Source organism: Pseudorasbora parva, chromosome 8 (assembly GCF_024679245.1).
Source record: "Pseudorasbora parva isolate DD20220531a chromosome 8, ASM2467924v1, whole genome shotgun sequence".
Taxonomy (NCBI): Eukaryota; Metazoa; Chordata; class Actinopteri; order Cypriniformes; family Gobionidae; genus Pseudorasbora; species Pseudorasbora parva.
Genome location: NC_090179.1, coordinates 21,808,768 through 21,824,621, shown reverse-complemented (window position 1 = coordinate 21,824,621; position 15,854 = coordinate 21,808,768). Strand labels below are relative to the sequence as shown.

The 15,854-nt window shown below is 37.3% G+C and overlaps 1 protein-coding gene across 1 annotated transcript in view; it reads right to left on the bottom strand.

The window, feature by feature from the left end:
* pds5b (PDS5 cohesin associated factor B) overlaps window positions 1-15,854 on the bottom strand; it is a 62,646-nt gene that overhangs the window by 29,571 nt on the left and 17,221 nt on the right. The window contains exons 2-5 of the mRNA XM_067450398.1: window positions 12,414-12,540; window positions 4,506-4,709; window positions 4,009-4,095; window positions 3,819-3,916 (exon numbers count right to left, since the gene is read on the bottom strand). Of these exons, the coding sequence (XP_067306499.1) occupies window positions 3,819-3,916; window positions 4,009-4,095; window positions 4,506-4,709; window positions 12,414-12,521 (497 nt within the window). The 5' untranslated portion in view covers window positions 12,522-12,540. The remainder of the gene's footprint in view (window positions 1-3,818; window positions 3,917-4,008; window positions 4,096-4,505; window positions 4,710-12,413; window positions 12,541-15,854) is intronic.

Sequence of the window (15,854 nt, the reverse complement as noted above, 5' to 3'; positions counted from 1 at the left end):
CCATTTACACATGAGAGCCGAGCGCTGCAGTGTCCCGCTCATAGAGGACATTTCCGAGTGAGTGAACATCATTGGCTGAGATGAATCACCCCCATATGCAGCTTTTATAGTGCACATGCAATGAAGGGTTTCCACCTGGGATTCATGCACATCATTGTCATCTAACCAAATGCAGGGAAATGATATCGGTGAGCAGGAGGCTGACAGCTCATTAGGACATAACAAATAGGCCGCAGCTTCACATTTGCATCTCAAAGAGAAAACAGCAAAATAAGGAGGTGTGTTACTGAATTATGACAATCCTTATTGCAAGAGTCAATGTTGCACTCTCTAACCAAATAGCAGCATTATTACAAGATTGGAAAAAGTACTAGGTCACATAATTAATACTCACATGAATAATGTTGGAGATATAAAATGAGCAAATATCACTCAAAACATCAAAACGTTTCTGAGAAGTCTAATATTTCGTAATGTTTTAGGTAAAAAAAATGTTGTAAGTATGCATGTTCATATGACTATACATTTTCGTATTTAAATTAAAATTATCATTTCTTTTAATTTATATATATATAAATTATTTAATATAATATAATATTCACCATTAATATTACCCTCAAAAGAAAAAAACATGGTTGTGTTAAATTTGAAAAGCATCAACTAGACACTACAAAAAGTAGCTTTTATTTAAATTTATATTTAACATAATTATTTTATTTTATTTATTATAGAAACTTTTAAGCTATACAAGCCATGTTTTTTATATATATATGTATCCTTCGCTGCCTTTGATATCCCACAATGCTGTGCATTCCAGGCCTTTCAGGTAGAGCCCTGCACAGGCCTCAAATCTAGGCCCTAGCCCGGTCCTGCCCTGAGATACTGAGGCCCTAGCCCGGCCCGTGTCCGACAGCTTATCAAAATAAGTCCGACTGGAGCCCGTTTTTTTGTTTGTTTTTTTTTACATTGTTGCAGCCATTAAAATAGTTCAGATTTGTTTTTAATGTCAAAGTAGTTATATTTCGTTTAGTTTCTTTATTACATTAATTTAGAAAAATGTTTAGAGCATTTTTTTGTTAGTTAAATTAAAGTTTTCATTTTTTTAAGTTTACCACATTTAATCGATTTAGCCTTTCAAATCAACTCTTGACTTGTCTTGCCTATAATAAAATCCACAGATATAAAACACTTCAAACATCACAATGTTAGTTCATTTCGCCGACTATTACCACCACAGTAAAGGGCATTTTTGACGAGCTGAGGCAAGCCGATTCTGCTCGCGGCTCTCGCAAACGGAGCCAAACAATCTAAAAACAAATAAAAAAAGAACATGCAGGTTGTCTTATACCTTACAGTACACCTACGCAAAATGAATATAAATCCGATCTTCAATTCCCGTGGTATATGCTCATTTAACGGAGTTTACAGCAACGAAAGCAAAAGATTGAAGATGCATTTTATTCAGCAGCTCTTTTCAAATTCAAAGACCGCAATATAAGACAGAGAGAGAGTGACCTACGCGCACTGGTAAGATCATTTAGTCTCATTCATTTGTATTGAAGATGATTGTGTTTTTGAGCATCTAAGACTTATTTTAAGTTTCATTTACGGCCATTTGCGTTGGCTTGCTTTACTCATTTGCGGCGATGCAGGTTGCAGTAGCACCATCATATCTATCTGACTACAACATAGCCCATAACACGCCCTCACACGTTTATTTTTTAACCGTTTGCCAGGAGTAAAATGTATACATGTGGTTTAAACAACTAGATAGGCTACCTTTACATTTGTCCAGTTTCGTCTGAAATGCTTCCATCCTTCTGAATTGGTTTGTTTAGTGATCGGAATTAAATAGGCTACGTCTCGAAAGAATCTCGGGACTACTCCTGGTCATTTCGCAATCAGATAAATACCTGGTCAGAGAAAACGAATTAAGGAACCAGTTGTAAAAAGGCCATAACTCTAGCAGCTGCGCTAAAGAAACGTGCGGTGCTGCTGCTGGCGCGGACTCTGAACCTATGCTCTGAAAACTGTGCGTAAGCTATTATGGTCTTGTGTTGCTTCCACCAGCGCAGCACATCTCCTTGTTCCTTTTAATTAATAAAATAAATATAAAACTAAGGAGAAGCCTAAAAAAAGGCCCGAAGCCCGGCCCGCGTTTTAGGTATGACGTGAAAATTGGTCCAAAGCCCGGCCATGTGTAAAAAATCCGGGCCCTATCGGGCTCGGGCATAAATGCAGGGCTTTACTTTCAGGCAAGTCATTTCACTCAGCGGCCATCTTTAAAATAGCCTGGTCTTACCAGACTCTTGTACATTTTATTTGTACATAGAGTCTGGCCACTCTCCATTGACAAGGGTTTATTTCCGCGAAGGCGGGCACTGTGTTGAGGTTTAAAACTATTGGATCTGCCCTGTGAAACTCTGGATCTGCCATAACCAATCGCTAACGTTTGGTCATGACGTATGTCATGCGCCCTTCACCTGTTTCACACAAATCCGACAACATAAATGTGCACTTGTGGATGCCACCTCAGTGATAAATCCATAGGATAAAACCTAAAACTCGTGCATTCGGATTGTGATTTATTCACGCCACAGTGGACGGGAGAGTTTTGTGATCGGGAACGCGCTGCTCACGAGGTCCGTAACATGATTGTCATATGCTTGGTATAATAATAAATGCTGCTATAAATAACAGACCAATTCAAATGTTTAAGTGCTTTTATTTTAATTAGTTTGAGCGGTGATTAAATATATTGCTCTTGTAAATACTTGCCAGCATTTGAAAGAAATACAAGTCTAAGAAATAAATCCAAATAACAGCAAAGCAACCGTACGGTGCTCTGCAGTGGTCAAAAATGATTATAAACAGTGAATTTTGATATATTGTGATACATTGTTGTGAAGTGGTATATTGATATTGAAGTGATATATTGTTGAAAACTCAGAGATGTGGATTCGGACAGCCATTACATCTCCACATGGCCTTGCGTTTGTCAAAAGCAGTAGGTAGGTAACTCGGCCGGAGATTTTTACATGGGTGGTGAGACACGGACGGCAATAAAATAACTGACCAGTCCCTGTAACTTAAATGATGGCAATACCTTCCAACCCCACGAGGAACAGTTACTGTCCGAATGCAGTAACTCCTTCATCACTAACGGAGCTAGCTGGAAAATCAAACTTTTCCCGAATTCCCCCTGTTGGGGAGGAGGGCCACAATGGCCACCAACAAACCCCAGCAAAGATTGTTATTGCTCCGGCTTTAACTTCTGGATATTCGGTAGCGGTGCCACAACGGAATGAATGGTTTTGTTCGCATCTTTCTCCGCCGCCATTACTGAACTACAACTCAAACTAGCGCATTACGTCAAGGTCATCGCTCTCGGCCACTGCCTCTGTTCGCTGACTGGACCGGTAAAAATTTGTTCGGAGAAAACCTAAGAATACACCGCAGTCCCAGACGTAGTACTAAAGGAAAATGAAAATTGAGCAGAAACACCTCTCGGGCAGCTATTTCAGTCATGCAAATTTTCCAAAGCTGTTCACCAAGCTTACATTTAAATGTTATATCACAAATCACAAATCAAATCTGACAACAACTGTATAATAAATGTGTTTTCTTATGCTCATATAGCATCAAGAAAACCTTATTTTTCAGTCTGGATCAGCCAGTGCGCAAGCGTGCGTCTCAGGCAACCGTTGACCGTTTCTATAGCAACAAGAGTTTCTACCGGTAGCTGCGCAGAAAAACACTAAGATATCATTTTCTTACTCTATCAAATGCTGCAAAGGATAGATGTGAACAACACTCACTTGATCACTTGAAACAGCGTTCTATAGAGCTGAGTAAAGATCTCATTACTGTCCTCCAATTCAAAGCAGATGTTGTAGGACTTCACCCAAGCGATGTTCTAGGGAGCCAGAGGGGGAAAGAAAAGGTCAGATGCTGGTTGAACAACCATTGTAAGACCTTTCTTCAGAGTATATTAGTTGGGTGCCATACCTCCAGTAGATAAAAATATCGATTAAACTGGGCGCTCTTGGTGTCCTCCAACCCTTTCAGCTGTCGAGTTATGAACATGAAAATATCCTGAGTGGAAAAGAAGTGCAGACAGTTTTAATATTTCAAGCACCTGCAAAGACAAGCTTTCACAATGCATGAGAGACCGCAGTGTTATTTTTGTATTTTCTGCAGAACAACTCCCTTGCTGTCTTTTGTTTAAGGTAAAGAAAAACAGACACATACACAGACAAATATCATCACCCTCAACATTTTCAGTTTTAAAACATACAATAAAATCAAATAAACCCAAATCAATTTCTCAAAATAAACCACAGGATTTTACTTAATGGGGCCATTAAAATACTTAGAATTAGAATGGTCATGTGAGCAGTCACCATGGTAGGAAATTAAAATGTAATTATGGATATAAACATTTCAAGTTCATCACTGACATATGCAAGAACTAACATGGCATCCAATAGACTGAGTTTTCCTACCTTAAGTTTATCAGGTGATGTGTACGGGGCCTCGGGGGCATAGATGCGGAATATATCTGCAAGACAGCAGGCCACGAGCAGTCTGACATCTTTGTCTGGGTGTTTGAGAAAAAAATCTGATGCCAGATGCAAGGCCAAGTTCAGATAGAGTTCCTTCTCCTCCTCTGAGTCCTGGTCCATGTCCATAAAGGTTTTCACCACCATCTGAGGTTGAAAAACACCATAGAGCCGTGTGTCAACCACACATCCAACAAACAGTGATGTAAGACACTTTAATGAGAAACACAGTTTCACTTGGCAGTCCTTATAAATAGACATAAGTGACAAAGCCACAGTGAGAGGAAACTGTATCTACAAGCCGTAAAAACAGCTTAAAATACGAGTATAAAAATTATTTAATTCTGTAGAGTTTCAAGATGAACAAATATTAACATGAAAAGATCTGCACAAAATCTTTCTGCACAAATATCCAAGGAAAATCCCTTGGAAGGAGTCTGGACCAACACGCAAACATTCATAATCAGTTGAAAACAATTCATAAATCAAAATTCATAATTAATTTCAAATGAATAATTATTAATAATTGTGATTTTTTTTTACAGTGTATATTAACTAAAACTAATTAGTAAAAGTTACTTGTGTTAATTTAAATAAAGCTAAATAAATGTTTTTTTAATGAAATTAATAAAACTGAAATAAATTAAAACTAAACTAACATTTAAAAATATACTAATACAAATAAAATAACACTGGATATTGGTTAATGTCTTCAGAAGACTTGTACACGCCAAAAGTGACGTCCAGTCTAGGAAAATAGACATCTTTACACTTTATTCAAATATTATTAAAATTACTTAAACATAGTGCATACTTGTACTTGGATTAAAATATTTTATTTGCGATGAAGCAATGAAACATGCCAAATTGTTCAGACGTAAATTTGAATGAATCTAATCTTTGTCCTGCCAAAAATTTATTTGATAATTTAATGACGATACCTGCATTCATTTAAAGCCGACTGGTTTAAAACACTCCTGTGTGTATCTGTGTAACTGCCCTATGCATTAGAGGTTTTTATTTGCAACGTTTTTTTTTTTGTTTGTTTTTTTGCAGCATTGAGCTTTGTAGCCAGTCACAGTCTGTTGAGTGTGTGAACAATGATCAATCAGATGTGTTAGACAGAATCAGCTCAACACTTCTCAAAACAGCAGAGTTTTTGTTCAGCACAAGTTATTATCAGTGTGAGCACAGATTTGTCAAGTCAGGTCACCTTCATTTATATAGCACTTTTTACAATACAGGTGGCTTCAAAGCAGCTTTACAGTGATAATAGGAAATGAATGGAAGAGATTGTTTTGGCTGTACAGCAGCTCTAGAAAAACGTTATTGTCCAGCTAAAGTAAGTTTTTGATCGATTCATTTCGGTTACAAAAAAATTATTAGTTATTTACTTTGAGGCAACTTACACGACGCCATTTTCAACTAAAATAGAAAACACGTTGAGGCTATTGATTTTCATGGCAACTGTTTGGTGGCATGAGAATACAAAACTTTAAAAGAGGTTTTGAAAAAGTTTTGAAACTACACCGTAATCATAGGTTTCTCTGAACCTTGCGTGGAAATGGAAAGCTTCAGTGATTATAACTGCAGCGACCTTTGCTCGCTTTCTGTATATAATTTATATATTTCATGCTGCTAACTACACATTTCAAAGATCCTGGATTGACAACTGTATTAAATGCACAATTGAATCCGACTGACAGTGCAGTGGACGGAACAAAACAATTTGATACTGTCAAAAGATCTGTGCATTAGGTCTTAGAGTGTAAATACAAAATAACAGACCTGCCACTTTCTGTTACTTTGTTGTTGATTTTATAACCAACTTTAAATCTATTGGTTCCTCCTTAAGCCAAACCTACCAAATCACCTGAATAAGTGAGTGTTGTAAAATGCAGTCTATTGTTGCTAAACTGCAGGGCTTGCTTGATATGAAACAGTATTATTAAAAGTGCATAAATCCGCAAAAGGGACACTTTTCCCCAGTCGACCTCTTGTGCACATCCTCCTAGACCAGGGGTCTCCAACCTTTTTTCATTTGAGAGCTACTTTTTAAAAATGAAAGTCGCCAAGAGCTACTCATGTTCTACAATACTTAAAACTCTTAAATAATGCATCATATTTCTCATATTAACAACAATCCAAACTGTTTTACACCTGAAAGAGTGTAGTAGAAGTTCCAGTAATCTGTACCAACACCATAAACATTTTACGGTAGTCAGTACCAATTTTGGTACCACAGCAAAATGTTTTTAATAAATAAAAATACATTTAAAACGTTTATTATTTACGATGATAATTATTATAAGTAAATCATACACAAACATTTAACGGCTGTATGCTGTTTAAAAAGTAATCATTGTTTATACATAAAATATCAAGTAAAAAATAAGGAACCATCTAGGCATAATTATTATTATTAGTAGAGACGTATTATTATTACATAGAGATGTAGTTACATCTACTGTATAGGCTGCAACAGTAGCCTAATATATTCTGTCAATTTCTCCACGTTAAACTAAACTTTTATTATGACGGGTTGCCATGAAGACCATTGAGTGTCTGTGTTCATATGACAGCTTACTTAAATGAAACGTTAAATTCTCATGAAGTGACAGTTTATGCGTCCGTGTGTCCTCATAGTGGCACACGGCAGAGATATGCGTGTGTGTGTGTGCGTGTGCGTGTGCATGCACGCGCGGGCATGCGCTGCCGCGCCCTCGCATCTGCGTCTGTTATTCACGCAGAGACGCAGAATTTGCAGGAGTAATATTTAAATAGTAATTTGCAGTTTAATATTCACAGACTCTTATATATATTTGGCTACAGTTTGGAGCCCTGCGCTTGGATTAACACGAAAGCTGCGTGTACCGAAAATACTCGGGAGTCGGTAGCCTAACGTTAGTCTGTGAATATTAAACTGCAAATTACTATTTAAATATTACTCCTGCAAATTCTGCGTCTACAATGCTCAAAGTGTCACATTTTTACAATTTCAGTACCGATTTGGTATCGCGGTCAGTACTTTTGACAACACTAAAGGTGAAGTATAGCGCAGATTTTAGATACAGTCAAATATCCTAGTAAACATAAATATGTAAAAATGCCATTTTGCTAAGTATCCTCGTAAACACAGCCGGTTATGTATTAAGTCAGTCAGTCACTAGCCAACATTAATGACTGCTATAGTTATAGTTTATCAATAATTATGTAAATAAACTGATATTTAAAATGATTAATATCATGGAATAAGACGATCATATTACCCCCAATGACTTTAAATAAAAGTGATTTCAATATTAACCAAAATAATGGTGATTATGATTTTTGTAAACAGCCCTAATAAATAGGATAAGTGTAGAGCTGGACGATATAACCTATTATGTAAATTTGTTGATTTTTCATACCGAATACAGGTAATTTTTGTTATGATATCAATTTTGATGATACCGCAGCACAACACTGTTAAGAGGTGTCCCTTTTCACTGCTGAATTCAAATTTCACGCAGCATATGCTTGAGAGCGGTTTCTGAGCAGAGAGCATAACTCCCTCAATAATGAGATTAAAGGGGGGTGAAATGCTGTTTCATGCATACTGAGCTTTTTACACTGTTAAAGACTTGGATTCCCATCCTAAACATAGACAAAGTTTCAAAAACTAATGTTGGACGTTTGATGGAGTATTTCTGTGTCAAAAATACTCCTTCCGGTTTCTCACAAGTTTCGGAGAGTTTTTTTCAAGTATGGCTCAGCTTGACGTTAATAGAGCGGAAGGTCCTTGTATAGGCCATACATGCTCTTCTCCCCCGGTAGGGTGCACGCACGACTAGAGCGAGAGAGGAAATGCACGCCCATAAACACTGCTCTCAAGCTGCAGATCCATTCGTCAGTGAACACTTATGTCGGTTATAGTCCGCGCCGCGCTCCACTTCATTCCTCCACATTGACATTAAGCGACTTCAGCGCTTCAGCACAGCATTCCGGGAAGGCAGCGCTGCATTTGAACCGATTTGAACGCAGAAATGACAGGAAGCTTCACAACATCGCTTCAGTCACATCGCAAAGTGGATCTCCACACTCCAAGAAGTGTGTTTTTGACAAAGCGGTCCCAGCGATAAAGGTTCGGTCCTGCTTTGGAAGCAGCCGGTGAGTAAAACTGCTTCAAATGTCTGTGCTGTTGCTTATCGTCACGTGAGTAAACATCAGTAAACGACACGATCGCGTGCTTCGTCATTCAAATGCGCTAACGGACTTCATTGCTGTTCTATGTTCCATAAACCGAATCATGTCCTCATAAACTGCGAGTAAAGACACACATATGTTGACAGGCCACTAAATACAGTACATACCACAGAGACGGACGTCCTGCTGTTGCGGTTTCTATTTCAGCCTCCGAATTAGATTCTGGATCATATCTATTAGCTGAGATCGATAGCAATGGTTTCTCCACACTTGAGGACGTCACCGCTTTGCGCATTCGTCATTCTTTAGCTCCGCCCACACGATACGCCTCCAGGCACTCGTTTTTTCCGGAAAGACTCGGTACAGCCCATATTTCTTTTATAAATATAATAAAACTAAAGACTTTTCGGAGATATGAAGGATGCAGGATGAGACTGACTGAAACTGAGTGACATGATACAATTTCACATATTGTATCATGTCTTCTTCTAATTAAATGTATGCAAAGGACACTGATAAAACTGACTGATTACGAAAGTGATGACACCATAGATTATTCTGCTACATGGAAGGCAATGATGTAAGTTAATAAATAAACTGACAATTCAAAGAAGAATGAGCAAAAATGTAACTGCTTTATTCTTTCTGTGTTAAACTGACTTCTGTGTTGTTTGTTCAGACTGCCATGCTCTTAAATTTATTGAAAATATCCTGAGACCTTTTAAATGTTCTTCTGCGTTTTCCTCCTCGCTTTGGCAGTTTGTTGTAGGGTTAGATTTTTAAAATGCGCACCACTGATCTTTAAAAGTGCCGCTCCCATAAAGCCACCTCAAACAGATCTTATATTTGAGTCCTTTAATTTCTGTAGTATTTGAATAGTTACTGCTGTTAGACCCACCTGAAAAACTTAAAGCCACATTTATTTAACTTGTCTCTTTATTCTATTGTATTTATTTGTGCTACTGTTTGCAGTTTGCTTATTTGTTGAGCTGTGTAAACTATCACAACAAATTATGAGAAATGATCTGTAGGGCAGTTTTCCCTGTATTGGAAATTATATTGAATATCAATATTTTTCAAGGAATTGTATCAAAGTTGGAAATTCAAGTACGGTGACAACAATACTGTGAACCCAGCCATAATAAACACCTCTACTAATTATTATTATTTTGGATTTATTGTCAGAACAGTGCACAGTTCACATGTAGGGTAGTCTATACTGTGTGTACAGATGACTGTGTTCATCCGCCACCATAGAGGACCATTTTTGACCCCAGAAAATACCCAACATGTACATATATATCCATCGTATATCTAACTGAACAATGGTACAGACAAGCTTCAGTAGTCATTATTCATTGGAATTAGGCTAATATATACAGCTCTGAAAAAAATTAAGAGACCACTGGAAACGTATCTGTTTCTCTGGACCACTGGAAACGTATCTGTTTCTCTGGACCACTGAAAATGTATCTGTTTGGTTTGGGTCAAATTAACATTTTTGTTTTATTCTATAAATACTGACAAAATTTTCCCCATATCAGACCTGCAAACTCCTCAGAGTAAAAAAGGTGACAGTGCCGGGGGGAGGGGGGGGCATATATATATATATATATATATATATATATATATATATATATATATATATATATATATCATAGACTATATATGGTCTCCGTATATATCATTTATTTAATTAAAAATGCAGTATAAAACGTAATACAATGAAATAATATTCTGATGTACATCATCTGTTCGCTTAATGAATATATAGTAAAGTGTCATTTATTTCTGTGATCAAAGCTGAATTTATCATCATTTCTCCAGTCTTCAGTGTCACTAATCATTCTCATTCTCAGGATTTGATGCTCAACAAACATTTATGATTATTATCAGTGTTGAAAACAGTTTTGTTGCTCATGATCATGCTGCTTCATTTTTGCGGAAACCACCATACCATTCAAACATTTGTGGTAAAATTAAAAAAGAGAGAAATTAATACTTTTGTTGATCAGAAATAGGCTACATTAAATTGATCACAAGTGATATTTTTAATATTACAAAAGATAATTTATTTAATAAATGCTATCCATTGAACCTTCTCATCAAAGAATCCTGAAAAATAAAATGTATCATGGTTTCCACAAAAAAATTTAAGCAGCACAACTGTTTTCAACACAGATAATTATCATAAATGTCTCTTGATTATATGAAATCCTCATATGAGAGTGATTAGTGAAGGATCATGTGACACTGAAGACTGGAGTAATGATGATAAATTCAGCTTTGATAACAGGAATAAATCACACTTTACTATATTCACATATAAAAAGGCTGCTTTCATTTGTAATGGTATTTCACAATATTACTGTTTTAACTGTATTTTTGATTAAATAAATGCAGCTTTGGTGAGCAGAAGATAAACATTTCAAAAGCTGTCAGTTAGCACTGCATTATTCATATGATATAGGCCTACTTTATAGTCAATAAATAGCCTACATTGAGATGACTTGAAAAACACACATAAAGCATATATATTGTCGCAATCGTCTGATTGTCGTCGTCACGTTTTATCACTCATAACGATTGTTTTCCTTCAGCTGCAGCTCCAGCGTGACAAAGTTTCTACGAATCCGCTTTTGGACATTCTGTGAGAGCGCCCTCCTCATATTTAGATACGAATAAAATGACAGGTCATGCATAGATTATTTTTTGTCTCTGAATTTAAATCTTGATGTATTTATCATGTATTCATGTATTGATTGTGACCTCAAGAAGCGCGCAATCGAGTTAGAGAAAGCTCTCTTTAGCGTCCCTGTTAACTTGCCCGCCCTCTGCGCAGGTAACGCCGGTTCATATCCCGCTCGGAGCGGGTCGACTAGGATCGGGAAGACCCAGTAAACGTGCGGAGGATAAAAGTACACTTTATTAAAAGTGCAGGGGACACGTCCCGTAATCTACGCCCATGCTTGAATTGAACACTAAGCTTGCTTACTTCCATCCGTCAGACTCGCGTGGTATCTCGATAGCCAGGCATCTCATTCAATAGCGAGCTCAGTTGACGCTGTGTGCTTCAAGATTCTAACGCAAGTGAGCTAAGATTCCGATTGGCCCAGAGAAATGTCAGTTATAAGAATTATCCAATAGTGTTTCGCATGTCTAGTCTACAGAACTTTAGACCCCCCCCACCCCCCCCACCCCCCCCCAAAAAAAAACCTCTTCGGTTCTACGCGATTCACGTAAATGACCCAATTGACCAAGAAAACGGCGATTGTCGCCGAAAAGCGACAAGTTTGCAGGTATGCCATATTCCAAATAAAATAATTTAGAGCATTTATTTGCAGAAATCAACAACTGGTCAAAACGCACACACACACACAAACACACACACACACACACACATACGTTAGGTTTTGTGAATTGTGGGGATTTTCCACAGGCGTAACACATCACAGGAAACATGCTGCAGTTTTACATTTTCAAAAAAACATCATTTAGTATGTTTATAAATCCATTTACATTGTGGGGACCGCTGGCTGGTCCCCACAATGTAGGTGATTTCAGGTTTACATTACATTGTGGGGACATTTATATTACATTGTGGACACACACACACGCACGCACGCACACAATGATATATTTGATGAATGACAGACTGTTCCTCACCTTCAGTCTCCGAACCATCTCCTCCTTGGAGATCTTATCGGAGATCTCCTTCACCCCCGGCGGGTAGGTGATTTTGCCATCCGTGGCTCGATTCTTGGAGTGAGCCATGCTCTCCAATCAGTGATCGCTGCAAACGAGTCAAAAAAAGAGAAAAAAAATAAGACAATGATGACAGCCCACAGAATGCTTATAAATGAACAGGGAATTTCCATCAATTACTCTTTTTGGAAAAGAATGTGTTGCTAAATAAATTATCCTGTATAAAGATTTGACTTTGACTACACCACGAAAGAAAGAAAGAAAGAAAGAAAGAAAGAAAGAAAGAAAGAAAGAAAGAAAGAAAGAAAGAAAGAAAGAAAGAAAGAAAGAAAGAAAGAAAGAAAGAAAGAAAGAAAGAAAGAAAGAAAGAAAGAAAGAAAGAAAGAAAGAAAGAAAGAAAGAAAGAAAGAAAGAAAGAAAGAAGAAAGAAAGAAAGAAAGAAAGAAAAGAAAGAAAGAAAGAAAGAGGGGAGGAAAAACATAGGCAGTATAAGGTTTTTTGTTTGTTCGTTTTTTGAAAATTGCAGAATGCTGGCCAAAACCTCCTGTGGTTAGATAGTTCAATATTGACAGGTCTTAAAAAGCCCATTTTAAAAAGAGCAGTCTCATGCATTTCATTGCAACAGAGACATTTAATTTTCAAAGAAAAGCTACACTTTTAATTCAAGCTGATGTGCACAGAGGTTTTGCCGATTATTCAACTAAAACACTACACCCACATAAGAGTTATAACACCAAGCAGTCTAATCTAAATAGACAAGTTAAAAATGCATATGAATACAAAGTCTGCGTAAGTGCCGTGCATGTTCTTCAGCTCAGATGTAATTCATAAAGTCATTAACAGCACAATTAAGCCTACTAGCATAATGAAGAGTTCAGATTAAATAAGGAAAGACACTATGAAATACATTGTCAAGCTTGATTATCTATGAAACACGTTTGAGAAGGATGCATTGCGCATCTTTTTTAAAAAGGCCAATACTAATTTCTTTACATCACAACAATTAACTATGCTCTACTTTTCATTAGCCAAGTTTCCATCCAGTTTTTGTGAATATGCGTCAAAAAAATGTTTGCAACATTTTTCCACTTCCATTCAGTTGGCCTTTTACCAATAAAATGTTGTGTTTAATGATGTCATCCCTAAAAAAATTGAGGGTTTATTAAAAACATTGGTACGGTGTAGGCTTCCTGCGATAGTTGTGGTCGGTGTTCAGCCACACTGGTCACAGCACTTGCCCATCGTGGCATCGCCCCCCACTATCTCTTATAGTAATAAATAAATTGGTTAAAACTGCAGGGGGTCAGATTTCATTCATCACGAGAGTGAGGAGCTGACTGACAAGTTTGGTTTCAAAGTAGGGCTGGGCGATATGGACCAAAAAAAAAATCCCCGATTTTTTCACCAAAAATTCGATTTACGATTTAAAACGATTTTTTTCCCCTCCTACTTAAAATCAGTCTGCAGATGACAAAGAAATTGTTCAAAACAAGTTTTAACTTTATTTTGTTTAGGTAAAATTAAATATTTGCAGCTTGGTAGAAGTGCCACCTGGGGTGCAAAACTTTCAGCATGTGAATAACCCCCGACTATTCCACAGTATTAATGGGCACCATATCTTTTGCAATATACAGTATACATATCAAAGGTTTATGAATTGATATGCAGATAAAATTAACTTTTATTAACAACAGTAATGTGCAAAAAAAGTATAGGGAAAATTTAAATGTAGCCTAATGCTCTTATTAAATATAGATTAGCATTGTTCTTCAATAGTCTCACACTGAACTGATCGACAGCTTCAGTGATTATTAAAGGAGCTCTTTGCTTTACTGTAATTTAGTCACAATTTGAAGAAAAGTTTAGTTTTTCCTGAGACTGTGACTTCGTACTTTCCATACATTAGGGAGTGAAAATCGCTAATAAATCAATAAGTGCTCTTCTGCTGGTTATAGTGGTGGGCATTTCATATCTTTTTTAAAATAAAAATGCTACAAAATGGATTACACATTTAAAAAAAAATAAACTAAAAAAAACATTCGACTATTTCTTTCACAAGACCCCTTTAAACTTTTAGTTTTACAAACCATCACATTAAAAATAACATTACAATCGGATATCTAGAGCTTTGAAGTGCTGGAAATAAGTGTGAAGCTCTTGAAAACCATTGGAAAGTGCTTGAATTTCAATCTCAAAAGGTTGTACGAATCCTGAGATAAATAATAACAACAACAACAACAACATTAAATCCATGTGGTTTTACTACAGTAAATCATGGTAAATGTTGGTGATTTGTGACTGAAACCCCTGACCTTCGCTCAGCTCTGTTTGATCTGATATCTGTGGTTTATAACAGAATTCTGCGCCGACCGCTTCCACTAGATCACAGTAGCGATGGTGTGTTGATTTAAACGGTCTCTATGGAGAGAAAACAGTATCTAAACCTTCCACAAATGTACGTGAGAGATCCACATTCGCGTGTACCAATCCACAAATGCACGCGAGAGATCCACATGCGCGCGCACCAATTCACAAATGCACGCGAGAGATCCACATGCGCACGCACCAATTCACAAATGCACGCGAGAGATCCACATGCACGCACCAATTCACAAATGCACGCGAGAGATCCACATGCACGCACCAATTCACAAATGCACGCGAGAGATCCACATGCACGCACCAATTCACAAATGCACGCGAGAGATCCACATGCACGCACCAATTCACAAATGCACGCGAGAAATCCACACACACAAAGCAATCCACAAATGCACGCGAGAGATCCACACACACAAAGCAATCCACAAATGCACTCGAGAGATCCACACACACATTTGTTTATGTGTAAATTACACACCTGTAATTTAATGCACAGTAAATCACAAGTCTTTTGCATTGGTGTTCTTCTTAGAATGCCCCTGAATATGCGCTTTTGTACCTGTGGAATGTTTTGAGACTGTCGTTCCGTGGCCTTGATTCACAAATGCACAGAAGCCCATTCGTATCTGTCCCAAAGATGCGATACAGTGTTCTTCCTCCAGAGGGCGCTTACCGGCCTTCGAACTGAATCTTCCAAAGGGCTAAATTCATTTTGTTTTCTGACTTGGTGAGACAACTGAAGTCTAAACATTTTTCACTAAATATCTTATGCATAAATACAAATATAGAAAACAAACCTTTTTTTATTCTTCAACATGAGATCAGAAAATATATAGCCTATTAAAAAAAAACATTCGGATAACAGGAAAGCTTTTAAGTCTTTGAAATGATTTCTGTAACTGTTGGTCATTACTAGGCTCAGTACTATCGCAAGTGCTGTGCCAAGTGTGAGACTGAACAGGGCAGGCACGTGCAGAGGGGGGAGCTTTGGGTGCTCGAGCCCTAGCCCTTTTTTAAAAT